The following is a 24,204-nucleotide window of genomic DNA, read 5'->3' as shown; positions in this document are numbered from 1 at the left end:
AAAATATAACGATAGCCATTTAGGAATGCATCCTTTGCATAAAGCAAGTTTAAATTGTGGAATAATATTGTGTGCTGTCCAGTGGATTCCAACCAATAGCAACTCTATATGACAGAGTAGAACTGCCCCATGAGGATTCCTAGGCTGAAATCTTTACGGGAGCAGATTGCCAGGTCTTTCCCCCTGCAGAGCAGCTGGTGGGTTCGAACCACTGACCTTTTGGTTAGCAGCTAAGTGTTTTAACAAATGGTTAACATTGTGCCACCAGGGCTCTCTTCTGGAATAACATCTCCCTGTCCATACCAATTTCCTTTAGGCTTTGTGTGTGTGAAAAAAAATTTAAGACCAAATTGAAAAAATTACATTCTTCAAAAAGATCCAGTATTCAGTATTAGAGACAGATATAGCTAATTATTTGATCAAGACATGTGAATATGTACCAGGAATAGACTGCTTATATTTTTAAATGTTCAGATGATTGATTTAAATAAAGGCTTTTTATTTTTATCATTCAGAAGTTCTTTTTGAAGACTTCTCTAGTTAATCAAAATCAAATTTTCAGATCCTGTTTTCCCTGTTTTTTTCATCTTTACAACCTCTGCGGCTGTCTCACCTATAAAATTAACCACTCTTTTAGAATTTCATCCTTTGTTTTTCTGAAAGAGAAAGCGGCATAGAAATCTGCATTTTTGCATTGCAGCACTCGTGTATAGTAAAAGGCCCACTGTCAGCCTTGGAACAGTTCACATCAGATACAAGCGGCAAGATTCTGGCCTCTTCATATGTACAATCCTGCCCACGAGTTGGGGTGAAGGATTATAAGAAGGGACTTGGTAAAGTATCACTTTCCAAATGGAAGTTAATGACGAGAAAGGATCTTTTTTGTTTGTCTCAGACCTTGTGAGAAGCAATTACTAACATCCAGTGTAGTTCATTTAGGGTGTTCAGTTACCTTAACAATGATGCTCTTTGATGTTATCCAAGCCACACCCAGAAAATTGCTCTTTGAAACACTCTTGTCTCTGGCCCACCTGACCAATCCTCTATGTTAGCAGAGGGAAGGATTCAGGATCCATTCAGACCTGTAGCTCACGTATAAACTATCACTGCCCATTCTCTGATGCGTTGCTAATCTCTAGTAAATAGCAGTGAAAATGCATCTGAAATGAGGTTTATGTTACCCTAAATGTCAGCTGGGTGTTTCCCAACTGTCCAGCTCTAAAGAGTGCTGGGTGCCTTATGTCTGGAGGAAGACAATCAACTTCTGTTGGTGTCTAAGGCTGTGTGCGCCATAACATCTAGTCATGGCTCTTGTCCTTGACTAGATAGTTTTGGGACGACTTTGTTCCGTAGGAATAAAAGTCAGCATGAATCCTCCAAGGCAAGACAGTCTTAGTACTTAAACAATTTTTGGACATACGGAAATTGCTTCACTAAAATATTTTGCACACTTTGTGCCAGGTGCTTTTCTAGGTACTGAGCATGCGGCTGTGAATAAAACGGGAGAAAAATTTTGCCCACATGGAGTCTATATTCTTTTTAATAAAAATAAGCCAGGTGAGATTGTTTCTTTCCCCGAATTTCACTATGCTCCTAAAGTTGAATCCTGGGGGGTAGGTGATTACCGTGGTGGCTGCCCTTCTCATTTTGGTTTGAAAGGTTTTCTCTCAATGCCAGCATTACGGGTAGAGTTCTTTGCATGAGCTGTCAGTGATGGAAATGGGCTTGAAGCCTTGCCCGTGATGCCCACACACTGAGAGCCAACTGGGCCACTATTTGTAAGCACTAACCCAGTTAATATTTTTTTTGGCCGTTAACCATTTAGCCCTTCATTGAACTAATGCGACATTATGTTGACTGAGTCCCTCCGAGTCTAATCATGCAAGTCACTTCTAGTGACTTTAACCTACTATTAGAAGATGCCCCAAATGGTAGAAGATATGCCGTCTTTCACCAAGGAGGTGAAGCAAAGAGATTCCATCAATTGTTGACAAAAATTAAACTGTTTCCCGTGAACACAGATTTTCTTGGAAATTATAGAGAACAGAAATTGATATTAAAGTCCCATTAGATTTGATCTATCATTGTAGACCTGGGCATGTTGGCCAGAGCTGCTTCCTTGACTGTGCTGTCAGACGACTATGCCTGCCTCTTTAGAGCTTCAGCTGGGGGCCCCATCCCTCTTTCCCAGCCCAGAAATGGGCTAATGAACAACAACAACAAAAAGAATTCCTTCAATATAGTCCTCCCTTCCACCTTCCTTGCCTGGGAGAATGTTGCTGGTTGGGGCCTGAGGCAGGTCTTGGTCCTCCACTGATTGATAGTGAAAGGACAATCAAGGCTAGCCTTGAGCTGTGTGGGTCTAGTGGTTAAAGTCCACGTTGTAAAAGCCAGCAGCAAATTCTCATCTTGTTAGGACTGCATTTTCTTTTCCCTCTGACATTTTGTTATATTAAGAAGACTGTTTCTAGTAGGTGTGAGCTGGTATTTTCTTCCTCCTGAGTTACCTCTCAGGGTGGGCATCTTCAAAGTGGTGATAAGGATTCCTACTTCAATCTTTATTGGAGGATTCAGTGGAAAAACAAAGTACCGGCACTTGGTGGGCTCTCATAACCGCTTCCTCATTCCTGCCCTAGTTTCCCTTTGAGGCCAAGCAGGGAAAATATGAAAACTCTCCAACTAAGTTAGATTTACACAAAAGGAAAGGGAATGCCCACAATTACCCCACCCAACCAGGCTCCATCCTCAGGGCTGCAAAGGTGGACCTTTTAAGTGCAAGTTGCAGAGCAAGGCCTAAAAGAAACTTGTCATCCATTAGGTACCCAGCACATGTGTTGACTGAATGAATGGTAGCAGGCACTGAACAATGCAGCATCAACCAAATGGCAGACTGCTCTGGAGGGCAGGGGGAAACAGAACTTCCAGAGGGCTGCCATGAAGAAATGACCAACCTTGGCCAGAGCTTACGTGGCTTGCACAACCCTCTCCCATAGTAGGTGCTTCAGAGCCTCTGTACCACCTGGGTATACAGCCTGTGGGTATACTTGTTTTTGCCATAGGCATGGCCTTTGCTATATAGCATTGGTACAGAGGGCAGTGCCTCTGGCACCTAGCCAGGGAAAGGGCTCCTGCACGCTGGGCGACAAAGCTCGGCCCAGGGTTTTGTCTTATAAACTGACTCGATTGCTCATCACTGAGTGTAATTGCGGGCCCCAGCTGGACCATCACCTATGGTTGCCACTTCTTAAGCCAGCTATTCTAAACCTCCCAGGTGGTCAGACTATGACCCATTTCTTTCTACCTCTCTGTATTTTTTTTTTCTCTCTTTACCAAATTATCTTTCATGACTATGTTCTACTTTTATAACAAAAAAGAAAACTTGTATTAAAGTGTCCCCAAAGGATTAGGAGCTTGGAGCCAGGAGGAGGCCCTTTGCTGTCTCTTAGAGGCCTGGTCCACTGCCCAGGTCTGAGCAGACACAGCCAAAGTTTGTCTGGAAAATGGTTCTCAGTCCTGGGCTTTAAGTCTCCATTTTTGATGCTTAGATTATCTCTTACAGCTTGATCCTTCAGACTTGGTCTTGAGGGGGTATCACAGTGATTGTGGTCTGGTCTCAAGCTGTTCTGTACAAAAGGTGACCCAGTCCCTATCAAAGAGCCAATGTGTAAAGACTAACAAAAGCCAGAAGGGTAACTTTCTCCCACAGATAGGTTCAAACTCACTATTGTCAGGCCTTGATACTACCCTGCTGATCTTCCTGGCTTACAGATCCTTTGTACCCACCCCTGGGATGGACCTTGTTTTCACTCTGAAGGTAAGCTCTTGATGTTCCTGGGAGTCTTCACTTGGAACCATAGCCTATGTGCCCATACAAGAACAGTCCTGTAACCAAAACCCACTGCGACAAAGTAAGGTTACCAATTAAGATTTTCTTTGGAGATAATGTTCCAAGCCTTTAGCCAACTCTGGTGATATGGGTTCTGGATTCCTTCCTATTCTTGGCCCAGCACGGTTTTTAAGCCAAGCAGAAACACAGTGTTCTACTGGAAGAAGGTATCCCTCAGGTTTGGAAATGATACAGCAGGTAAGCAGCTTCCTGTTTGTCTTTGCACCAGCACCACCAAGCAAAGAACAAAACTTCCCAACTTAGTTTTGTAAAATAACTTTACACAGAGCCCAGCTAAAGAGCAGCAAGTTTCTCTGCAGTTGACATTCTCCTGTTGAGCCCAGCTAGTCCAGTTCAGCTGGTGGGCTGTGGTATTCTTGGCAAAAGGACTTGTTTGTAAAGGAGGAGGGGAAAAGGGCAACTGTATCCTTTGGGCTTCAGACAGGAAGCAGCAAAACCAACCTTTTGCTCTCCAGAGGTCTGCATTAAGTGCTCTTATGTTTGCATTTTGGCAGCCTTAAGAACGCCACAGTACTCCTCCCTCACTCCCAGAAGAATGATAGGCAGCTTCAGGATGGGAAAGGATGGCTCAGGTTGATGGGGAGTCTCAGAGGATCCTTTCAGTGACAGGCTCTGCTCCCCTCTCCACAAGCTCACACCTAATGGCACTTCATGAATCCTAATCTTCCAGGTCAGACTTCAGGTAGGCTAACCTTCCCAAGGGACTACAGAAGCATCACACTTGTAACCAAGAATATCACCATGTAAAGACCTCTCTAATGAGCTAAATGATTATTTGCTTCCTCTCAAAAGAATTTGTTCTTTTTATTAGGGTCTTCTCAAACATGGTATTGCAGAAGTCACTGATAAAAGCCTAAGGTGGCCAAGCTTTAGCTCTGACGAAACGCCAGAGTTCTGAGAGTCAGTTCATGCACTCTTCTTAGCCAAGTATGAATCTTCCATGTACCAAAAAGGAAGCTTGGAGCCAGTCCTTCCTGCTTCTTGAGTTCAACTCTCAAGGAGCTAATGCTGCTGAGTTGAGGGAGAGCCACACATTCAACAAGGTTTGTAAAGGACATGGCTCATTCATCTTTTTGGCCAACTTAAAAAAAAAAAAAAAAGCCCTAGCCCAGTTATAAATAGAGAAAACTTTATAAAAAGTCACTCTTTTTAACAATAAAATTTAGTTTCTAATATCTCTGCTGTATGCCGCATACCAGAATAACTTTAGAAAACCACTGGGAACTGAAGTCACTACCATTTTGGCACAAGGCCCTGTTCATTTATCTACAATAGCTTTTCACCTACTGATTTTTCTATTATTTACATATATAATTCCCACATAACTGAGATGTCTTTGAGACTCTGCATTGCTGAATGCAATACAAAGGAATTGTAATAAACACTATCAGGACCCCAAAATTTGTCAGATACGACCCTATCTCCCAGAACTTGGGAGATATAACTCTAAATTGTGTTCGAGTCCCAGGGTTAAAGCATTAAATAAAACTAAGTAGTTAGGCACCTTGTTTACTGAACAAAAAGCAGACTGTTGCTAAATACAGCACCTTTAATAGCTTCCTTCCCTACTACCTTCCACCTACGTAAGTCTTTTTAGATCAGTTCTGAAGTTATTTATAGTCATGGAATTTTTTTTTTTTTGGCTAGTTTGGGAGGGTGGGTTTCCACATACTCAAGAATATTTGCAAAAAGGGGAAAAAAATAAGTCACGGTCCTATATATCAAAGACCAAAGGGCTCCTATATACAAACTTTGTTTACATTTTTAAAACGAGGTGGAAAATGGTGCTCCAACCTTTTCATTGGATAGACCCAAGTCTGTATGTGACTCTAAATCAACTAAAGAATTTTCACAAATTGGGATGAATATTTATTAAGGTTCAGTAGCATTTCCCAAACTAAACTCAATCCTTTAATATCTCTTAAAGGACAGTACAGTTACTGGTTATGTGGTGTGATAAATAGTGTATATAGCCTTTTTCATCACGTTCTTGTTAATGCCTACCAAATGATTACGTGGAATTATGCAAATAAAGTGCTTGTGGCCCACCAAGGGGATTGGACAGCTTGCTAGTAACGCAAATAAGGTGCATGGCGCCCTTGTGGGGGTGGGGCCATGTAAACAAGGTATATGGAAGCCCACTGAAGAGACTGATCGGTTTTGCCACCCCACTAGCCTTAAAACGAGCCATTCCAGAGGTGGAAAGGGGGGACCTTACTATCACCAAGAGCCAGGAGTAGACTGCATCCTTTGGACTCGGGGTCCCTATGCTGAGAACTTCCTGGAACCTGAAGGCAGAGCTAAAGAGCTGTAACACTGGAGATCGCGAGAAGAGTCAGCAGAGAAATGACGGCACCAGAGTGAGGAGACGAGCATGAGACCGTGGACTTTCTGGCTCACGGAGCTAGGAGGCTACAGTGGGTGTGCTGACCCAGAGTGAGAGGTTGAGCACCTTCCGGCAGGAGGCTTCCTGACAGAGTACGGTGCCTCTGGGCACTTACTGGCAGCCCTAAAGAGCTTTGTAATACTTGCCCAAGCAGGGTAGAAGTGAGGCCAAGGGCCAGAGGGAGGCCTGCCTGCCGGCACGGCTGACAATCCATCCCAACCAAAGAACTACATCCTGAGTCATTCTTGATTGTGAACTGTATGTAACCTGTTACTTCCCTAATAAGCCCCATAATTGTATTATCTATGAGTTCTGTGCAGCCACTGCAACAAATTATTGAACTCAGCAGAGAAGTACAGAGTGCATATGCCTGACCTCCACCTCACAGGAAATCAGCCATGAGCTGATGCTGATCTTGATCTCCTCCCTCACAAAGTTTGAGGAGATGGGACATCTGCGTTGCTATTTTTACAGGTTAAAAGACCAGACCACCTGGATTCAGACCCCAGCTCTATCACTTAGCTGGCTGACCTTGGGCAAGTAAGTTAATAACTTTGTACCTAGTTTTCTCACAAATGAAATATAACAGTACCTGTATCTCATAGGGTTATTGAGGTTGAAATAATACATATTATGTGCTTAGAACGTGCCTGGGACAGAGTGCTGTCTGTTGGAGCTATTAGAGGAATTACATCACACATGCATTTAAACTTGAACAAATTGAACAATACAACCTCATACCAAAAATAAATATCTGTTTTAGCCTCTTGCCACATCACACGTTAACTTGGTGTTTAAAGGTAGGTATTTTTCGTATGACGTAATCTTAGGAATTGAAGGTTTTTATCAGGTACTCAACCAAAGAAATGGGAATCTGTTCCAAGGCTGAAGAAAAAACTGGAATTTTTGAGAGATGGAACAATCCTAAGGATTTTTTCCATGGGAAACATGAAGTAGGTATGACTGTTGCTACATATGTTAGTCGCTGACCTTTCCACAAAGCAAAATGTAATTCCCTTCTAGTTATCTATCAATACCTGACACGTTCCAGTTTTAAATATGGAAATGAAAAATAGGTTAAGGATAAAAATGGATTTTGAAGCAGTATCCAAATGGCATTTAATGAAATAAGAGGAGAGTCCTCACAGATACTGCATATTTAATCTAAGAGTCAGTCACTGGGGTAAATGTCTATAGAAACTAATTTGTTGTAGAGCTGAACTATAAAAGCATCACACATTTAATATAGCCAAAAAGTACCTTTAAACAAAACATCTTTTTTTTCCCCCATGATTCCAGTCAGTAAACTACCCTTTGAATGAAAGATCAGCACTTATCCATTTTAGTATTACACTTGGCTTAATGAATAGAAGTTGCAGACATTACCATCCTGTAACCCAGTACTCCAATAGAGAAAAAGCTGCTAGCTTACTCCCCTTCTGTGAGCTACTACTGATAAGACAAGAAAGTCTTGGGGTTTTAATATTTAAAAAAGCTGTTTTAACTAGCAGAAAGACTACACGAGTGGCTCAACAAAAATTACTAGCATATTTTCCATTTTCTATACTTTTTGAACACATAAGACAGCTTCGTCTCAGCTTTCTACAATACTGTGTTTTAAATTTATCCAATAAACTAAGTTCAGTACAACTTTTATACAATTTAGGAGATTAAAACAAAAAAAATCTCCACAAGAGAAAGCAACTCAGCAGGCCGTGGTGGTAAACATTCCCCAGAATAAACAGATATGCAACTGTATTAAAAGGCAGTTTTTAAATGTTTAAATTATACCAAGATTCCTTGCAAACACCTGCCTTGCTCCAACTAATGCAATCAATTCTTATTCATTGTTAATTGTGGGGCATGAATTTTTGGAAAATGTTTATAGACTTTCTTCATCAATCAAAAACCTTTTAAAGATGCTTTCAAGTAGCAGAATAAGTTGCATCAGCTCTCCGTTCATGGTAGAGGTGCTAACTGCAAAAGGTACAGTAACATAAGTAGTGCATGAAGAAACCGTAACAAGTGGCCTAAATACAGAACTAGACAGAATCAAGCCAGTTATGCAATTAAAACTAATATAGGTACATTCAAAATAAAATATGAAATTATAATTGGTGTTTAGAATCAAATTTGAAGAATTTCTTGATAAAATATAAATCTGTTCTCTTGAACTTGGAAATGAAACTATCAATTGTGGAGAGCTAGAGACTTATTAACCCATCCTACACAGATAAGGAAATAAGTGACAAAGTCTCTTGCACTGAAGTTATGTATTTTAACAGCTTTACATGTAATATTCATATATAAAAAACTTTAAGTGCTTTTCTCCAATTTAAAAATCTAAAGAATTCAAAAATAAGGCATTCAATATTTGAAAAAAGTACAGATTTACAAAATGTGTATATTCTGTCATGAAAACTCCACACCAACATTATACACTTGGAAAAAAATACAAACAGGATATATTACAAATTTATGTAGCAATAACTTAGTTCACACCATGCAATAAAAAGTACATTAATCAAGATACACAAGCTTTTGTAGGTTCTAAACTGAAGGACTTTTTTTTTTTTTTTTGCAGAATCCTTAAAACCTGTGGCACTTAAAATTTGTTAGCCTTTCTACTGAGAGGTAAATTATACACAACAATGATGAAAAAGATTAACAGACCAGTTGTCTATTATGAATCATTCCAGCTTTGTTCAACAATTGCCGAAACTCTTTTCTCATATTCTCGTTTGTTTTCCTGATAAAGCTGTGCTGCCTGGCTGTTGGCTGGACTGTTTGGATTTGGTTCATCCAGGAGAGACTAGAGGGAAAGATAGGGCAGAAAAAATTTAGATTTATTCTTCATACCAGCAAGGGGTGAGATGTGGAGCACAGAAAAGTTACACGAAATGACAAATTATTCAATAGCAGAGATTAGCATTTCTTATGTAATTTTTAGGTTTAAACACTTTCAGAAATGACCTGATACAATGCTACAGTAAGAGGGCTCCTACTGATAAGACAACTTAAGCTTCCAAAACAAATAGCTCTTAGTTACTTCTTGTTGTTAGGTGCCGTCGAATTGGTTCTGACTCATAGCGAACTTAGGTACAACAGAATGAAACACTGCCTAGTCCTGTGCCATCCTCATAATCATTGCTGTGTTTCAGCCCATTGTTGCAGCCACTGTGCAATCCATCTTGTTGAGGGTCCTCCTCTTTTTTGCTGAAGGCTTTACCAAGCATGATGTTCTTCTCCAGGGACTGATCCCTCCTGATAACATGGTCCAAAGTACATGAGACAAAGTCTCGCCATTCTCCTAAGAAGCACTGTGGTCGTACATCTTCCAAAGACGGGTTTGTTTTTCTTCTGGCAGTCCATGGTATCTTAGGCTGGGTTCACTACAGAAGCAAAACCAGTGAAGTATATAGATATGTAAAAAGAGAGAGAGAAACTTATCTCAAGAAAATGGCTCTCATGGTTGTAGAGGCTGGCAGGTCCTAAGTCTGTGGGTCAGGCGTCAGGCTGGAGGCTTCTCCTGAGTCATGTAGGGGCAGGGGCAGAAAACACCCAAGACTGGCAGGTCAGATGACAGGCTACTGGCTAATGGGCGCAGAAGCTGATGAATCCCAGAATTGACAGGCAATATGGCAAACCGCTGGCTTAAGTCCCAAGAATTTGAGGTCAGATGATGACAAGCCAGATGCAGTATCCAGAGTGATCAAAAGCCAGGGAGCTTTGCCATAAAGTCCATATATGCTGGATGCAAGCCATACCCCGAGGGAAAATCCCCTGGCTAAATTTTTTTTTTTAATCAGAGTAGAGCTCATCATGGAGGTGATTACATCATTACATAACTGCCAAACCACTGAGAATCACGGCCCAGCCAAAGCTGACACACAACATTAACCATCACACATAGTATATCCAATAGTCTTCAACAACACTGTAATTCAAAGGAACCAATTCTTCAGTCTGCTTTATTCACTGTGCAGCTTTTGCATGCATATGAGGTGACTGAAGTACCATGGCTTGGGTCAAGCCGCACCTCAGTGATCAAAGTGACATCTTTCTTTTTAACACTTTAATGGGGTCTTTTGCTGCAGATTTGGCCAATGCAATACATCGTTTGATTCCTTGACTGCTGCTTCCATGGGCACTGATTGTGGATCTAAGTAAAATGAATACTGACAACTTCAGTATTTCCTCCATTTATCATAGTTGTGATGATTTTTGAGTTATGTTGAGGTGTAATCCGTACTCAGTCTTTGATCTTCATCAGTAAGTGCTTCAACTTCTCTTGATTTTCAGCAAGGCTGTGTCATCTGCATATCACAGGTTGTTAATGGCTCTTCCTCCAATCCTGATGCCACATTCTTTATCATGCAGTCCAGTTTTTTGGATTATTTGCTCAGCATACAGATTAAGTGTAAAGCATACAACCCTGGCGCACACCTTTCCTGACTTTAAATCACGCAACATTCCCTTGTTCTGTTCTGATGACTATCTCTTGGTTTATGTACAGGTTCTGCATGAGCACAATTAAGTGTTCTGGAATTCCCACTCTTCGCAATGTTATCCTTAATTGTTATGATCCACACAGCAGGATGCCTCTGCATAGTCAACAAAACACAGGTCAACATCTTTCTAGTATTCTCAGCTTTCAGCCAAGATCCATATGATATCAGTAATGATAGCCCTTGTTCCACATCCTCTTCTGAATCTGGCTTGAATTTCTGGCAGTTCCCTGTTGATGTACTACCTGTGACCATTTCAAAATTACCGTCAACATAATTTTACTTGAGTGTGATATTCATGATATTCTTCAATAATTTCTTCATTCTCTTGGATCACCTTTCTTTGGGATGGGCGCAAATATGGATCTCTTCCAGTCGGATGGCCAGGTAGCTGTCCTCCGAAGCTCTTGGCATAGACTGAATGCTTCCAGCATTGCATGTGTCCGCCGAAACATCTCGACTGGTATTCTGCCAATACTTGGAGCCTTGTGTTTCGCTAATGCCTTCAGTGCACTTGGACTTCTTCCTCAATACCATCGGGTTCTTAATCATCTGCTACCTCCTGAAATGGCTGAACACTGACCAAATCTTTTTGCTACTGTGACTCTGTGTATTCCTTCCCTCTTCTTCTGATGCTTCCTCATCGTTCAATATTTTGCCAATTACCTTAAACACCTCTAATTTCAAAGATATCAGAACAGTATTTTTCAGCATACTGATACCTTCTCTTTACCCAGGAGATGAACAGCTTGATTTGGTTAAAATAGCAACTAACACTTTCCAAGGTTAGACCCTATTACTGTGATTACTTCGCAAATGTCTGACATTACATTTGGTGATGAATCTTATTTCCTTTAGTCAACAAAATATATACGCATAGGTAGTACCAAAGAACAAAGAGAGAAGCTGAAAATCAGACCAGTTAGCTGAAAATCATGGATTCTTGTCTGAGCTCTGCCATTGGTTACCTGGATGGTGGGGAAGTTACCTTGCTCACTTAGTCTTTAGATTGCTCTTAAAGGATTGTATCCCACAGAATCCTAACACAAACTTACCTGAATTGATGTTAAGATAGAAGATACATCATATGTTGGACTCCATCGGTTCTGAAGGATATCTAAACATATGCTACCATCAGCATACACTGCAAAGACAGTATCAGAATTGTTTACATATTAACTTTGTCATATTTAACGGTTATCAGAAATCTCTACCACAAACAGAATGCTTGGTCCAGTCAGAAGTTCTGAACCATATGCAATAACTAAAGTATCTCAGCTTTCTGTCTTTTAGGAGAACCAATCTTAACGCTAACATCTGTTTCATACATTGTCAATTTTTTCAACACACACCATATAGCAAATCCATTTAAATTCCACATTTCTAAGTATTCTTAAATAAAGCTCTTAAAAAACTGCTTGTTTTTTTGACATAGAAATTCTATCCCTAGAAATTATTCTAAGGAAATAATCATGGACATGCACAAAAATTTATCTACAGGAGGTTCACTATAATACTATTTATGAGAGTGAAAAACTGGAAACTACCTTGTGTTCCATAAAGAGGGGACTACTTAAATAAATGGTACATTCATATAACCAACACCAATGTAGCCACCAAAAATGACATGTATCTACCTATATTTATTGATACCCATAATACATTATCTTAAAAAAAAGTTTCCAATTATGTAGTCTACTTTTTGGTAAAAACTTGGTATGTAAATATTTTCATTTAAAGGAGATATGGTCATAAAAACATTTGTAAGACTAAATGCTAAAATGCAAGTAGTGGTTATCTGTAGATAGTAGAATTATAAATGATCTTATTTTCTTTACCTTTTCTTGTGTTTTATAATTTGTTTTTGCACGGTTTTCAAAATCATTTTTTAAAAAGTCTCAAATATTCGGGAGGCTCTTTTCCTCCCTTGGACTGATTATGTGAAAATTCAAACAACAAACATAATATTTTACCCACTTATGAGACTATTTGTCTGTCGAATAAATTTCTAGGTGCAGAATTACTGTGTTAACAAAGGGTAAATCCATTTAAATTTTATTTGTTATTGTCAGTTGCTGCTGAGTCAATTCCAACTCATGGCAACCCCACGTGTGCAGAACAGAACTGTGCTCCATAGGGTTTTCAAGGCTGTGACCTTCAGAAGCAGACTGCCAGGTCTTTCTTCTAAGGTGCCTCTGGCTGGGTTTAAGCCACCAACTTTTCTGATAGCAGTGGAGTGCTTATTAACCATTTGCACCACCCAGGGAGTCCTTTAAATTTTGTAACTCTTGTTGCTGTTGAGTTGATTCTAACTCATAGTGACCCCACAAGACAGGGCAGAACTGCCCCATAGGAGTGGTTGATGGATTTGAACTGCCGACCTTTTGGTTAGCGGCCAAGTGCTTAACCACTGCACCACCAGGATTCAACTTAAATTTATAAACACTTCTAAATTGTGGAAAGCTTCATGAAACAAGACATGCCACCCCACATAAAAACAGGAATTAGTGCGGCTTTTTTTGGAGGAGGAGAAAATCACACTTAAACACTGTCATTCCTCAGGGCTCTACCCTAGGCCCTCTTCCCCCTTTATACACCCCTCTGGGCCATCTTACTCCCATGGCCTCAGTTACTATCCATGTATTCAGTACTTCTATTAACTTTAACCTAGGTCTCTCATTTTCAAAGTAGTATAGCCAACCACTTACTGTCTATCTCACAGGAACATCAAACTTAGTATATCTAAAGAAAAAAATCATCATCTGTGTAAAACCCATAAAAGTATAAAATGCTTGAAAAGTTCTGAACTCAAAATGTTAATAAGAAGTAATCCAAAAGTAAACTAGAACCCAAATGTCCATCAACTCATGAAGAGATAAACAAAATGTGGTATAGTCAGACAATGGAATATTATTTGGCAATATTAAATGAAACACTGATTCATCCAACAACACAGATGAATCTCTGAAACATTTATGCTAAGTTAGAGAAGCTAATCACAAAGGATCACATATTGTATAATTTCATTTACATGAACTATCCAGAATAGGCAGACAGAATATAGACGTGGGGGGAGGGAGGTTAGGGGAGAAGTAGTTGGGAAGAAATGGCGAGCAACTGCTAATTGGCATGGGGTTTTTGAAGGATGATGAAAATGCTCTAAAATTATTTGTGGTGATGGCTGCACAACTTTGAATATACTAAAAACCACTGAATTGTAAAAATTAAGTGGGTGAATAGTGTGGTATGTGAACTAAATTCTAATAAAGACATCTACCCTGATTTAAAGAACTCCCTTACTATTTGAGTAGATTCAATACCAAGACTAAGCCAAAAAAAGCTACAGTGGAGTAACTGGAAAGTTGAGAATTCCCCAAAACAGAAAATAAAATAAAAACTACCTTAAAATAAATAAATAAATAAAGGTAGCTGGAAGTAAAAAGCAACTTCACAACAATGAAGCACCAGAGACTAAATCTATTATTAGGAAATTACCTTGATTCCAGACACAGACAAACACACGTCTCCTCTGGGTAGTTAGCTCTGCCTGGTAATCAACCCATCAAATCTGTAGTACTAGAGACATAGGCAAAAGGACCCCTGAAAATGTTCTCCCTGAAAGTTAGCTGACGGGGAAAGACCACATTCAAATGAACCAAGTTTACTAGGAGCCAGGACTCGAGGGCAACAGGTTTGGTTTGGTTTTTCGCATGGTAATTTATAACCTAGGAACATAAATGTAATAAAAGCAAACAAGAAGTCAAGGGAGACCAAATTTAATTACAAAAGAGTCTCTCAGCAACCATTTATTTAGTAATAAACTTTTCAAAGTGAAAAACGGGACCAATCTTTTGAAAGGAGAAATGGAAAATTATATTAAAAGCCTTAGAAATATACAATGCTTTGACCCAGTAATTCTAAAAATTTCCCCTAAGGAAATAATGATGGGTATTTGAAGATTTACTTTCAGGTATATTAAAAGTGCTTGTTAAAATGATAAACACTGAAAAAACCAACAAGTGGACACTGATTAAATTACAGTAAACCTGTAATAGAACATTTTGGAGCCATTAAAAATTATAAAACTATCTAAAAAAATGTTTATAGTATATTAAAATATATATACATATACACATGATCCCAATTTTGTATAAACATTTATGTGTTTTTAAAAAACTATGAGTAGTGAATTCTTTTTTATATCTTTCACATTTTCTATAAATAAATACGTATTACTTTAAAATCAGGATTACTAAAACAAAACAACTTTACGTCAAATTTGGAACGCTGGTAAGATTCCCACTATGAAAATGTGGCGAATATCCACACGGAAGCAACATCTAGAAGTGGGCTAACAGTGAGACGTAAGGAGCAAGACCTAGACTTACAAAGTCTAATAAACTGCTACTTACCATTTGGATGAAACATTTTGGATAAAAACCTAACAGTTGGTGGTTTATTTGGATATTCTTCAGAAAATTCTATTACTAGTTTAAAAGTACCTAGGTAGGAAACAAACCAAAATGATTATGGTAACGTCAAGCATAACCTCTCAATCTCTTTTATCAATGAATTCGCAACCCCATACTGGTTTTTGTACAACCACACAAAATTAACTTCTATTTTGGTTTAGTACATACAACATATTAAATATACTTCTATGAAGACATAACACACAGCACTGACAAGCACTTTCATGTGCTATTGGTGGGAATGTTAACTGTCGTATTTTTGGAAGACAATTTGGCCCTAGCAACCAAGATTTAAAATGTACATTTGGGGGGAAAAAACAAACAAACCCACTGCTGTCCTTACACGACAGAGTAGAACTTGCCCCATAGGGTTTTCAAGGAGCCAACCTTTTGGTTGGCAGCCCAGCTCTTAACCACTGTGCCACTGGGGCTTTTGTGCAACTACAAACAGTTTATCATAAAAGTATGGGGTGTGAAAGGATTTTGGGGGTGGGGTGGGGCTGACTAACACATGACAAAGGACCCAAACTGGAGGTATAACCAAGCAAAACCAAACCCACTGCTGTGGAGTCAATTCCAACTCATAGTGACCCTAAAGGACAGAGTAGAACTGCCCCATACGGTTTCCCAGGAGGGCCTAGGGGATTCAAACTGCAGACCTTCTGGTTAGCAGCTGCAGCTCTTAACCACTACGCCACCAGGGTTTCCAAGATTGGAAGAATGGGGCCTAACATAGTACCTTCACTGATAATATATTTGGTATACAACCTCTACCTGTTTATTGTATTTTTTTGTTGCTGGGAATTTGGGACTAGAGAGGTCAAAGACACAATCAAAATCAAAAGTAATTTCTATTTCATATATTGGTATATTAATATAATAGAGATGATCTGAAATGTTAATAAAGATGGTCTTGTGCCTAATTACATATTTTTAATGTATTTTAAAATTTTGTTATAAAATAGTTGTACATTGTAAAAATTTTTGGCAAACCACAAATAGAGAGCAGCTATTCTAAAGCTTTTTGGTCTTAGATCCCTTTACACTCCTACACCATGGCTAGGCTGAATGCGAAATTGGGAGAGAGAGGCATGCAACAACAATAGTATATACCGTTTTATGGTACTTCTACCAGACATACAATAGAGAATAGCCTCAAGAGCACCATAAATAATAGTAAAATATAAAATAATTAGAAAGTGATGAGGTTTATTTATTATCTTTGTTTTTTATGTAATTTAATATCTTAATAGCTGTTTAAAAACCAGCTGGCAAAAAATGCTGGAATTTTAACAATCAGCTCCAGCGAATTAGTACAAGCTGCCTCTAGCATGCCACTGGTTATACCTATTGATATTTGCTGCACAGGACCGAACAACATTTTGTTCCGTTATACATAGGCTTTTTATGAGTCAGAATTGACTTGACTGCACCTAACAACACAATAACCACCTAAAAAAATTATGACTAAGAAAAATCTTAAACTATTAATTCATTAAAAAAATTGCAAACCCATTATACATTAACATAAGGAAAATTTTCAATGAAAAATATATTTCCTCAAAAAAAAGTTACTGAGAAGTATAGCATTGTTCTACATTCTTGCAAGTCTCTTAAGTATCTGGCTTAATAGAAGACAGCTAGATTCTCATATCTGCTTCTGCACGCAATCTGTTGGAACACGTTGTTTTGGTTGAAGTATATGAAGAAAATCTGGCCTCACACAAATTTGTAATTGAAAAAGGGGTTGTATCTTAATAACAGAGCTTCTGGGTAGTACAAATGGTTAACACACTCGACTGGTAACTGAAAGGCTGGAGGGTTCCAGTCCACCCAGAGGAGTCTTAGAAGGCCTGGTGATCTAGTTCCAAAAAATGAGCCACGGAAAAACCCTATGGAGCACAGTTCTACTGGTCCACACACAGGGCCGCCATGAGTTGGAGTCTATTTAATACCAACTGGTTTGGGGTTACTTTAACAGCCCTTTCAGATTATTATGGATATCCTTTTCTGACATTACACCAAACAAGAAGAGGTAGTTTTTAAGGGTCAGCTGCAATGTAGAATCTGAAACCCTATCAATAAACTTATTTTGACTGATACATTAAAACCTATTGCACTTCAAATCTGAGTAATCATAGTTTGTCATTCTTTCAAATAAAAACAAAGGTCCATGAAAAATATCGTTGGTTCAACAATTCAAGTAATTGCAGAGGTGCTTTTCCTCCAGACAACCACCATTCTTCAATATGCAGCAGAAGTCTGAGTACAGAATATTAAAAAAGGCATATACTCAAGGGTTGGAATTTAATAATATTAAGTTTTACTGTTCCATCAAGTGATTTTTAAGTGAAACCAGTATCTCTTAAACTTTAAAGAATATAAGAGAGTTTGGTGTCACTGTCTTCATTTGTGGTAAGATGCTAAACTGCTTAGGTGCAGCTTTAGCTATCATTAGTTTTGTACCATTAATGAGTATCAATACAGTGAAAAAGGCAAATAATGTCTTCATATTATTATGAACAAAGTTTTGATCACATGGACCCCAGGGGTTTATGGACCACACTTGAGACCCCTGGTATGGAGTAAAAAGCTGAAATCTTTTTTTTTTTTAATTTTTATTGTGCTTTAAGTGTAAATTTACAAATCAAGTCAGTCTCTCACACAAAAACTTATATACACCTTGCTACATACTCCGAATTGCTTTCCGCCCAATGAGACAAACCACTCCCTCCCTCCACTCTTTCTTTTCGTGTCCATTTCGCCAGCTTCTAAACCCCTCTGCTCTCTCATCTCCCGCCCAGGTGGGAGATACCAACATAGTCTCATGTGTCCACCTAATCCAAGAAGCTCACTCCTCACCAGCATCCCTCTCCAACCCATTGTCCAGTCCAAACCCTGTCTGAAGTGTTGGCTTTGGGAATGGTTCCTGTCCTGGGCCAACAGAAGGTCTAGGGGCCATGACCATTGGGGTCCTTCTAGTCTCAGTCAGACCATTAAGTCTGGTCTTTTTACGAGAATTTGGGGTCTGCATCCCACTGCTCTCCTGCTCCCTCAGGGGTTTTCTGTTAAAAAGCTGAAATATTGAAGTCCTTTTTTGAATTCCTTACCCACACCTTGAGGTAGTAACTGGAACCAGTGTGATATGTCACCCTTTAATATACCCACGCACTTGCATGTATACATTTAATAAAAATGATACACTATTTCATATATTACAATATACATTACTCTGCAACTTTTTTTTTTATTCAGACCTATGTCCAGTCTTCCTTGTTCTTTAACTAGTACATAATGTTCTAGAGCCTGAATACATCGTAATTTGCTTAACCATTTCCCCTATTGGACATTCAAATTATCTCCTTATGGACAGTGCTGCAATCAATATTCCTGTACAAACATCCTTGATGAATTAATTCTAAAGCCATTTTGACAATTAAAACAAAGTTGTTTAACAATTAAAAAAAAAATCCACGCTGTAAGTAGTGAAAATCTAAGTGCTTTGTTAAATTTGCTAAGTTCAATAATAAATACACATTAGAACTAATTTCCCACTTTCCTGGCTCCTGGTGAAGATACCTAACCTGAGATGCAAAAGATTATGCAGAACATGAACCATTATGAGTTAGATATTAGTTGCATGTGAAGCTACTGGCAGTTATGTTTAAGAACAATTTCAGCTCAACTCACTATGAATATAACCCAGTGCTGTCGAGTCCATTCCGACTCATAGCAACCCTATAGGACAGAGTAGAAGTGCCCCACAGAGTTTCCAAGGAGCGCCTGGTGGATTCGAACTGCCGACCCTTTGGCTAGCAGCTGTAGCACTTAACCACTACGCCACCAGGTAACAAAATAAAAAAAGGCAAGATTATCCTCCTGGTATTTACCACAGGGACATCTTTAGCATGCTACAGGCCACCTAAATACAGTCACGTGTTGCTTAATGTCCACAATATGTTCTGTGAAAGAGAACATTATGTGATTTGGATGTTGTGTGAACACCATATATTTCAGACAGTCCCCAGGTTACAAACATCAGACTTACAGATGACTCGTACTTGAGAATGGACTGTCATAAAGCATATGAAAAATTTGTTAAATACAATGGTTCATAATAATGAATGCACACACTACTTTGTAATGCTCATGAAAACTCCGCAGAGTTTGCGAATGTTTCTTTTAAGTGTTTCATATGCATAAACCAAAAACCACACCACACCCAATGCCACTGAATCAAACTCTGACTTATAGTGACCCTATAGGACAGAGCAGAACTGCCCTATACGGTTTCCAAGACTGTAAATCTTTATGGAAGCAGACTGCTGCATCTTTCTCCCGCAGAGTGGCTGATGGGTTTGAATTGCTGACCTTTCAGTTAGTAGTCGAGTGCTTCACCACTGCACCACCAGGAAGGGGTAAAATATATACTATATGCTAAAACAAACATCTGACTGATCCTAAATAAGAACTGTACGTACCTGTTCCAACTTACCTACAAATGTGATTTAGACAGGCTTAGGAATGGATCTAAGTACATACAGGAACTCTGTATATACTTAGCAAAGCTATACGGGACACTGTAGTACACCTGTATTGACTAGCCAAGATACTATATGAAGTGCTGTATTTCAGGAATCTGGCAAAGTAATATATAGATGAGATACATGTGTTGTGTGCAGGAAGCTGTTGTGTTTGCTACATTTTGTTACTTCTTAACTCTATTATAACCTCAAGGGACCACAAACATATATGTGGTTGGATGTTGCTCTAACGGACACTATGGAGCACATGCCCGTATAAACTATTCTCAACCTCAATCTTGCTATCTATGCTTACGGTTCTGCAGCCAAATAATCAAAGTAAAAGAGGAAACTGGCAAATGAGGTGATCGAGCTGATGTGGGAAAAAAGCCCTTTGTGAACTATGAATTCTCAGCAGCTTTATTTAGTTTTAATCTAGCTGTTAAGAGAAAATGGTTTTAAGTAGATACACTGGTGCTACAATTTCCTACTTAAAAGCACCCTCTTACTACTATAGAAAACATACTGAGAATAACTTACCATCTTCAAAAGGTGTCCCTTCTGGTCTGAAAACAAGAAGATTTCTGATTAAAATCATGTTCTTCCTTCTGCTTTTTCCTGATCTTCAAAAGTGGGAAGGATTAGCTCCAACAGGGAAGGAAGGGCTTATTCTTTATTCTGATCATTTGTGGAATTTTTAGGATTTTGTTAAAAACCATCTTAACTCTAGATTTTCACAGATACGTGCATAAAGGATAACTTCCATTTTCTAAGTATCCTGTTTAGGATGGCTTTATAAAAAAAAAAAAAACTTGTCATAATTTTAGCACCAAAGAATTTAATTTATAAATGCTGACCAGTCATTTTATAAATCTGTGTATTCTTAGGAGAAAAAGTCATCTTTTTTCCAATTTATTTCAATAAAAGGGAAATTGATAGTTTAAGATAATTATGACATCAAACCACAGTGATTTACTTTCCAACAGTTAGTAGTTCCCCAAAATCACTCTTGTTCAAATTGGCTAGGTATAGCTGATGTTACCAAGAAAGTCATTTTCTTTTGCTCTTTTTCTCTTGCCTCCATGTCCCAATTTCACCTTTCCTAAGCAGCAGCACAAAGTTTATTATTTGCAAGGCACATTCAGAATTAAAAAAAAACAGTTAACAGTCTGAATGTAATGGATGGTCACTTTAAAACAGTGTTTTGCTTCTTTAATTTTTTCTTTCTAGTCTTTTTTTTTTTTTTTAACGTATACTCTTGTAACTGATTCTGTGGCAACTGAGAATTTCTTTTACCAACGCATTCCTTCAAAACAAATCTGAATTTCAAATTTTAGTCCAAAACCCTAGTTTAAAAAAAATGAAAGAAAAAAAGGATCAAGTCCAGGGGCAAAAAAAAAAGGCATTAAGGAAAATTTAAATTAAAAGGCATATATGTAAAACATATCATTTGTAAGAAGGCTGTTTATCAAATGGATCCATTCAGTTATTTTACACTGGGCTGTGAAACATTTTCATTTACATTCTCGCCATAGAGAAAGTTCACAATGTTTTTGGTTCCAAGCCTTTTTACAGTCGCAATAAAATGTGAGCAGAATACTTACCTGGTACATTTTGTACAAAAGAATTTATCTTTTCTCCTTTATTATTCAATTTAGTTTCAAATGGTATTTTTCATTAAGTAAAACCAAAATGACTATAAAATCAATATGTAATGCTAAAGCGCAAATATATTCTATGTAAGTGCCAAAATTCTTAACCAAAAAATTTTTTCTAATTTATCTTGCAGTTTCAGTCCTTCAGGTCCCTGATTCCACCTCAGTCTTTTTTCTAGACATTTGTTACATATTAACTTTTCTCAAGAATCACCACACCTATTGTTACCTTTCAACTCACCCAAATATAACAGCGTTCCACTGCATGATGTTGTTTTCAGATGGTGCGCCACTAACACCCACAGGTGGGTCCTCTTGCAACCTAGGAATCCATAGTAGTAACTTTAAAAATCAAACACTAAGGACTCCAAGGAGGCCAAACGAAACACCGACGTTCTCTGTATCATCTACTTTGGCGACACAAACTAATTTCCTTAGCTTATGTTGAGCTGGAATGAACTATACCTGACTTAAAAAAAAAAAGGTATATATACTTATTAAATATCTCTGCAAATTTTCTATAAGTCCCAAGGGCTTGGGATTCATCCTTTTCAAGTATTTTCAAGGTTAAGATATGATCTCTTGAAAAACTGATGCATACAGACTGTCCTCCTGAACAACAAAAAAAACCAAAAGCAAAACACACAAACTCAAGTGCAAAAATATTTTTACAGAACAGGATCTGCTGCTCTAAACAAAGATTGAAACTCCTAACCACAGCTACGTGTGCAACACACACACACAACCTAAGTGTAAATGCTAAAGGACTGCAAGTGCTTATTTATTTTTTGCTCATATTCTTTTAATTAGGAAATCAGTTTTAGGAAGGAGAGCACCTTTATCACATTTGCTTCAGTTAGCGATGGCATTTATAGTAATCTGAAGCTTCAGTTTGGTCTATTTTAGGGCTCTATACTAAAAACCAAATCATACCCGGCAAACCAGGAGATCCAATACAAATTCTCATAACCCCTGGAAAACTACCAAGGGGGCCATGTGTTCAATCCAGAATTAAGCAGAGAAAAACAGTAAGCAAGTAGGGGAACAACGGACAGGCTCTGCAAGCTTTAGTATTTGAATTCCAATCATAAGAGTTAATCTGAAATCTACAAATTTCAAACTTTAGAAAGACTTTTGGACTAAACAAAGTATATTCTTTTAAAGACTGTCATCTAAATAAAAGCTCTATCATCTATCAATTATTATCATATGTGGCATGATACTTTCCCCTTTAGTCCACATAAAAATGGTTTTTACTCCACCTCAAGGATATTAAGCCACGAAGAATAAGACCCTTAGAGAAACTACACATTGCTTGACGCTCATCAGAGGTGAACAGCTAAGAGAAGCTCTGAGTGATTTCAGCTAAGTTGGGCAAAGCCCGAAACAATAGTTTCCAAATGCCTCAACTACGGCTTTATAATGGGAAAGTTGGGAGGTTACTTTAACCTTTTACACTCCCCCAGAAAACTGTGGCTTGTGCAGAGAATTGCGGTACTAAATCCTCTCACCCCTTATTTTTATTTTTCTCAACCTCCAGGTATTCAGTAAGAGGTAAACAACTGAAAAAATCATTTCCTCCTCAGTAACCGTAACACCTCCTAACAAAGCCCTACTTTACAAAAAGAGGCCCAGGGAGTATCAGGTTAGCGCCCGTTTGACAGAAGGCATGTTTCCAGAAGGATTTGGAGATTATAGATAGGGCTTTATACACCAGAAGGCACTGGCACCGGAGCTGGCAGCCCGGGGCCCAGGCCTCCCGGCCAGTTCTCAAGGTCCTTTCAGGCAGGCGGGGGCAGAGTCGGGTTTCGCGGGATGGGTTAGCAACCTCCGGGCCTCTCACTTCAGACCCCACCCTCAATGCTGAAAGAAAAGGAATGACGAGGCGGGGGGAGGGGGACCTTTACCCCAACCTCTGGCCCTCAAAGGAGAACGTGGAGCTGTTGAACAAAGCTGACGAGTTCAGCAGACAGGGAACAAGCTTCTGCATCAGAGCTCACTTTGGGGAGGCAGAGAAAGGGCGCAGTAGGGTGCAGGGGCGGGAGGATAAGGTTTGAGCGCTTGGACAAGACGTCGGGAAGCTGGCAGAAGTGGGCAGCAGGGAACCTTAGGCCGGCGACAGCCACCTTTTTTGTTTACTTTTTTTGGCTAAGATTGAGAGGGGGAGGATATCGAGATTTCTAACGCCGCTAAGGAACAGCAAGAGGGAGTGGGTGCGAAGACTACCACTGGGTTCCCGTCGATCCCGCTAGGGCCCACAGCCAGTCCCCTTAGGGTCGTGAGGGGAACGTGTCCGAGGTCCCCGCCCTGCAGCTCCATAGCTTTGAGAAGGAGCCGTCGGCCAGGTGAAGGTGAAGGCCCTTACCGCTTGAAATCCCGCATGAGCCTCCTTCGGGCCGGGGTAGACATGCTCCAAGCTGCCCCGCGGTCAGTCTGAAAGAAAAGAGTTCCGCACAGCCCCCCCCACCCCCCGGCGCGGCGGCCGAGTCACTGTGGGTCACCGCCGCCGCGCTGCACAAACAACCCTGCAATGACGTCTCCCTCCGCCGCCTCCAGATCCCTCCGCCCTCCGCCAGTACCACAGAGGGAGGGGAGGGGGACAAGGTGAGCGAGGGCGGGATGTAGGAGAGCACGTTCCGGGAGCCTCTCAGCAAGGACCGCTCTCATTTTGGCTTCCTGAACTCCTCGACAAGTTGGTATTCTTTATGCTTAGACCCATTGGATTAAAAGCCATCGTGACCGAAACACCACCC

General features: G+C 39.5%; 1 protein-coding gene across 1 annotated transcript; it reads right to left on the bottom strand.

Annotated features, from left to right (window-relative positions):
- Nucleotides 1-476: 476 nt before the first annotated feature.
- UBE2B (ubiquitin conjugating enzyme E2 B) lies at nt 477-23,971 on the bottom strand. Its single transcript, XM_049873660.1, has 6 exons — nt 23,817-23,971; nt 21,693-21,773; nt 20,337-20,362; nt 15,214-15,303; nt 11,857-11,945; nt 477-9,105 (listed from the first exon to the last, which is right to left on the bottom strand). The coding sequence occupies exons 1-6, from the start codon at nt 23,858-23,860 to the stop codon at nt 8,977-8,979; spliced, it is 459 nt and encodes a 152-aa protein (XP_049729617.1). The 5' UTR covers nt 23,861-23,971; the 3' UTR covers nt 477-8,976.
- Nucleotides 23,972-24,204: the final 233 nt, after the last annotated feature.

Source organism: Elephas maximus, chromosome 2 (genome assembly GCF_024166365.1).
Source record: "Elephas maximus indicus isolate mEleMax1 chromosome 2, mEleMax1 primary haplotype, whole genome shotgun sequence".
Taxonomy (NCBI): domain Eukaryota; kingdom Metazoa; phylum Chordata; class Mammalia; order Proboscidea; family Elephantidae; genus Elephas; species Elephas maximus.
This window is presented reverse-complemented; position numbering and strand designations above follow the sequence as displayed.

What these genes read in the sequence shown, in the direction of transcription:
- UBE2B (XM_049873660.1), bottom strand. Translation starts at nt 23,860, where the DNA reads ATGTCTACCCCGGCCCGAAGGAGGCTCATGCGGGATTTCAAGCG. An exon ending in CTCATGCGGGATTTCAAGCG is followed by an intron (nt 21,774 to 23,816) that starts GTAAGGGCCTTC and finishes ATGGATTCCTAG; the next exon opens with GTTGCAAGAGGACCCACCTG. An exon ending in CAAAATGTTTCATCCAAATG is followed by an intron (nt 11,946 to 15,213) that starts GTAAGTAGCAGT and finishes CTGTCTTTGCAG; the next exon opens with TGTATGCTGATGGTAGCATA.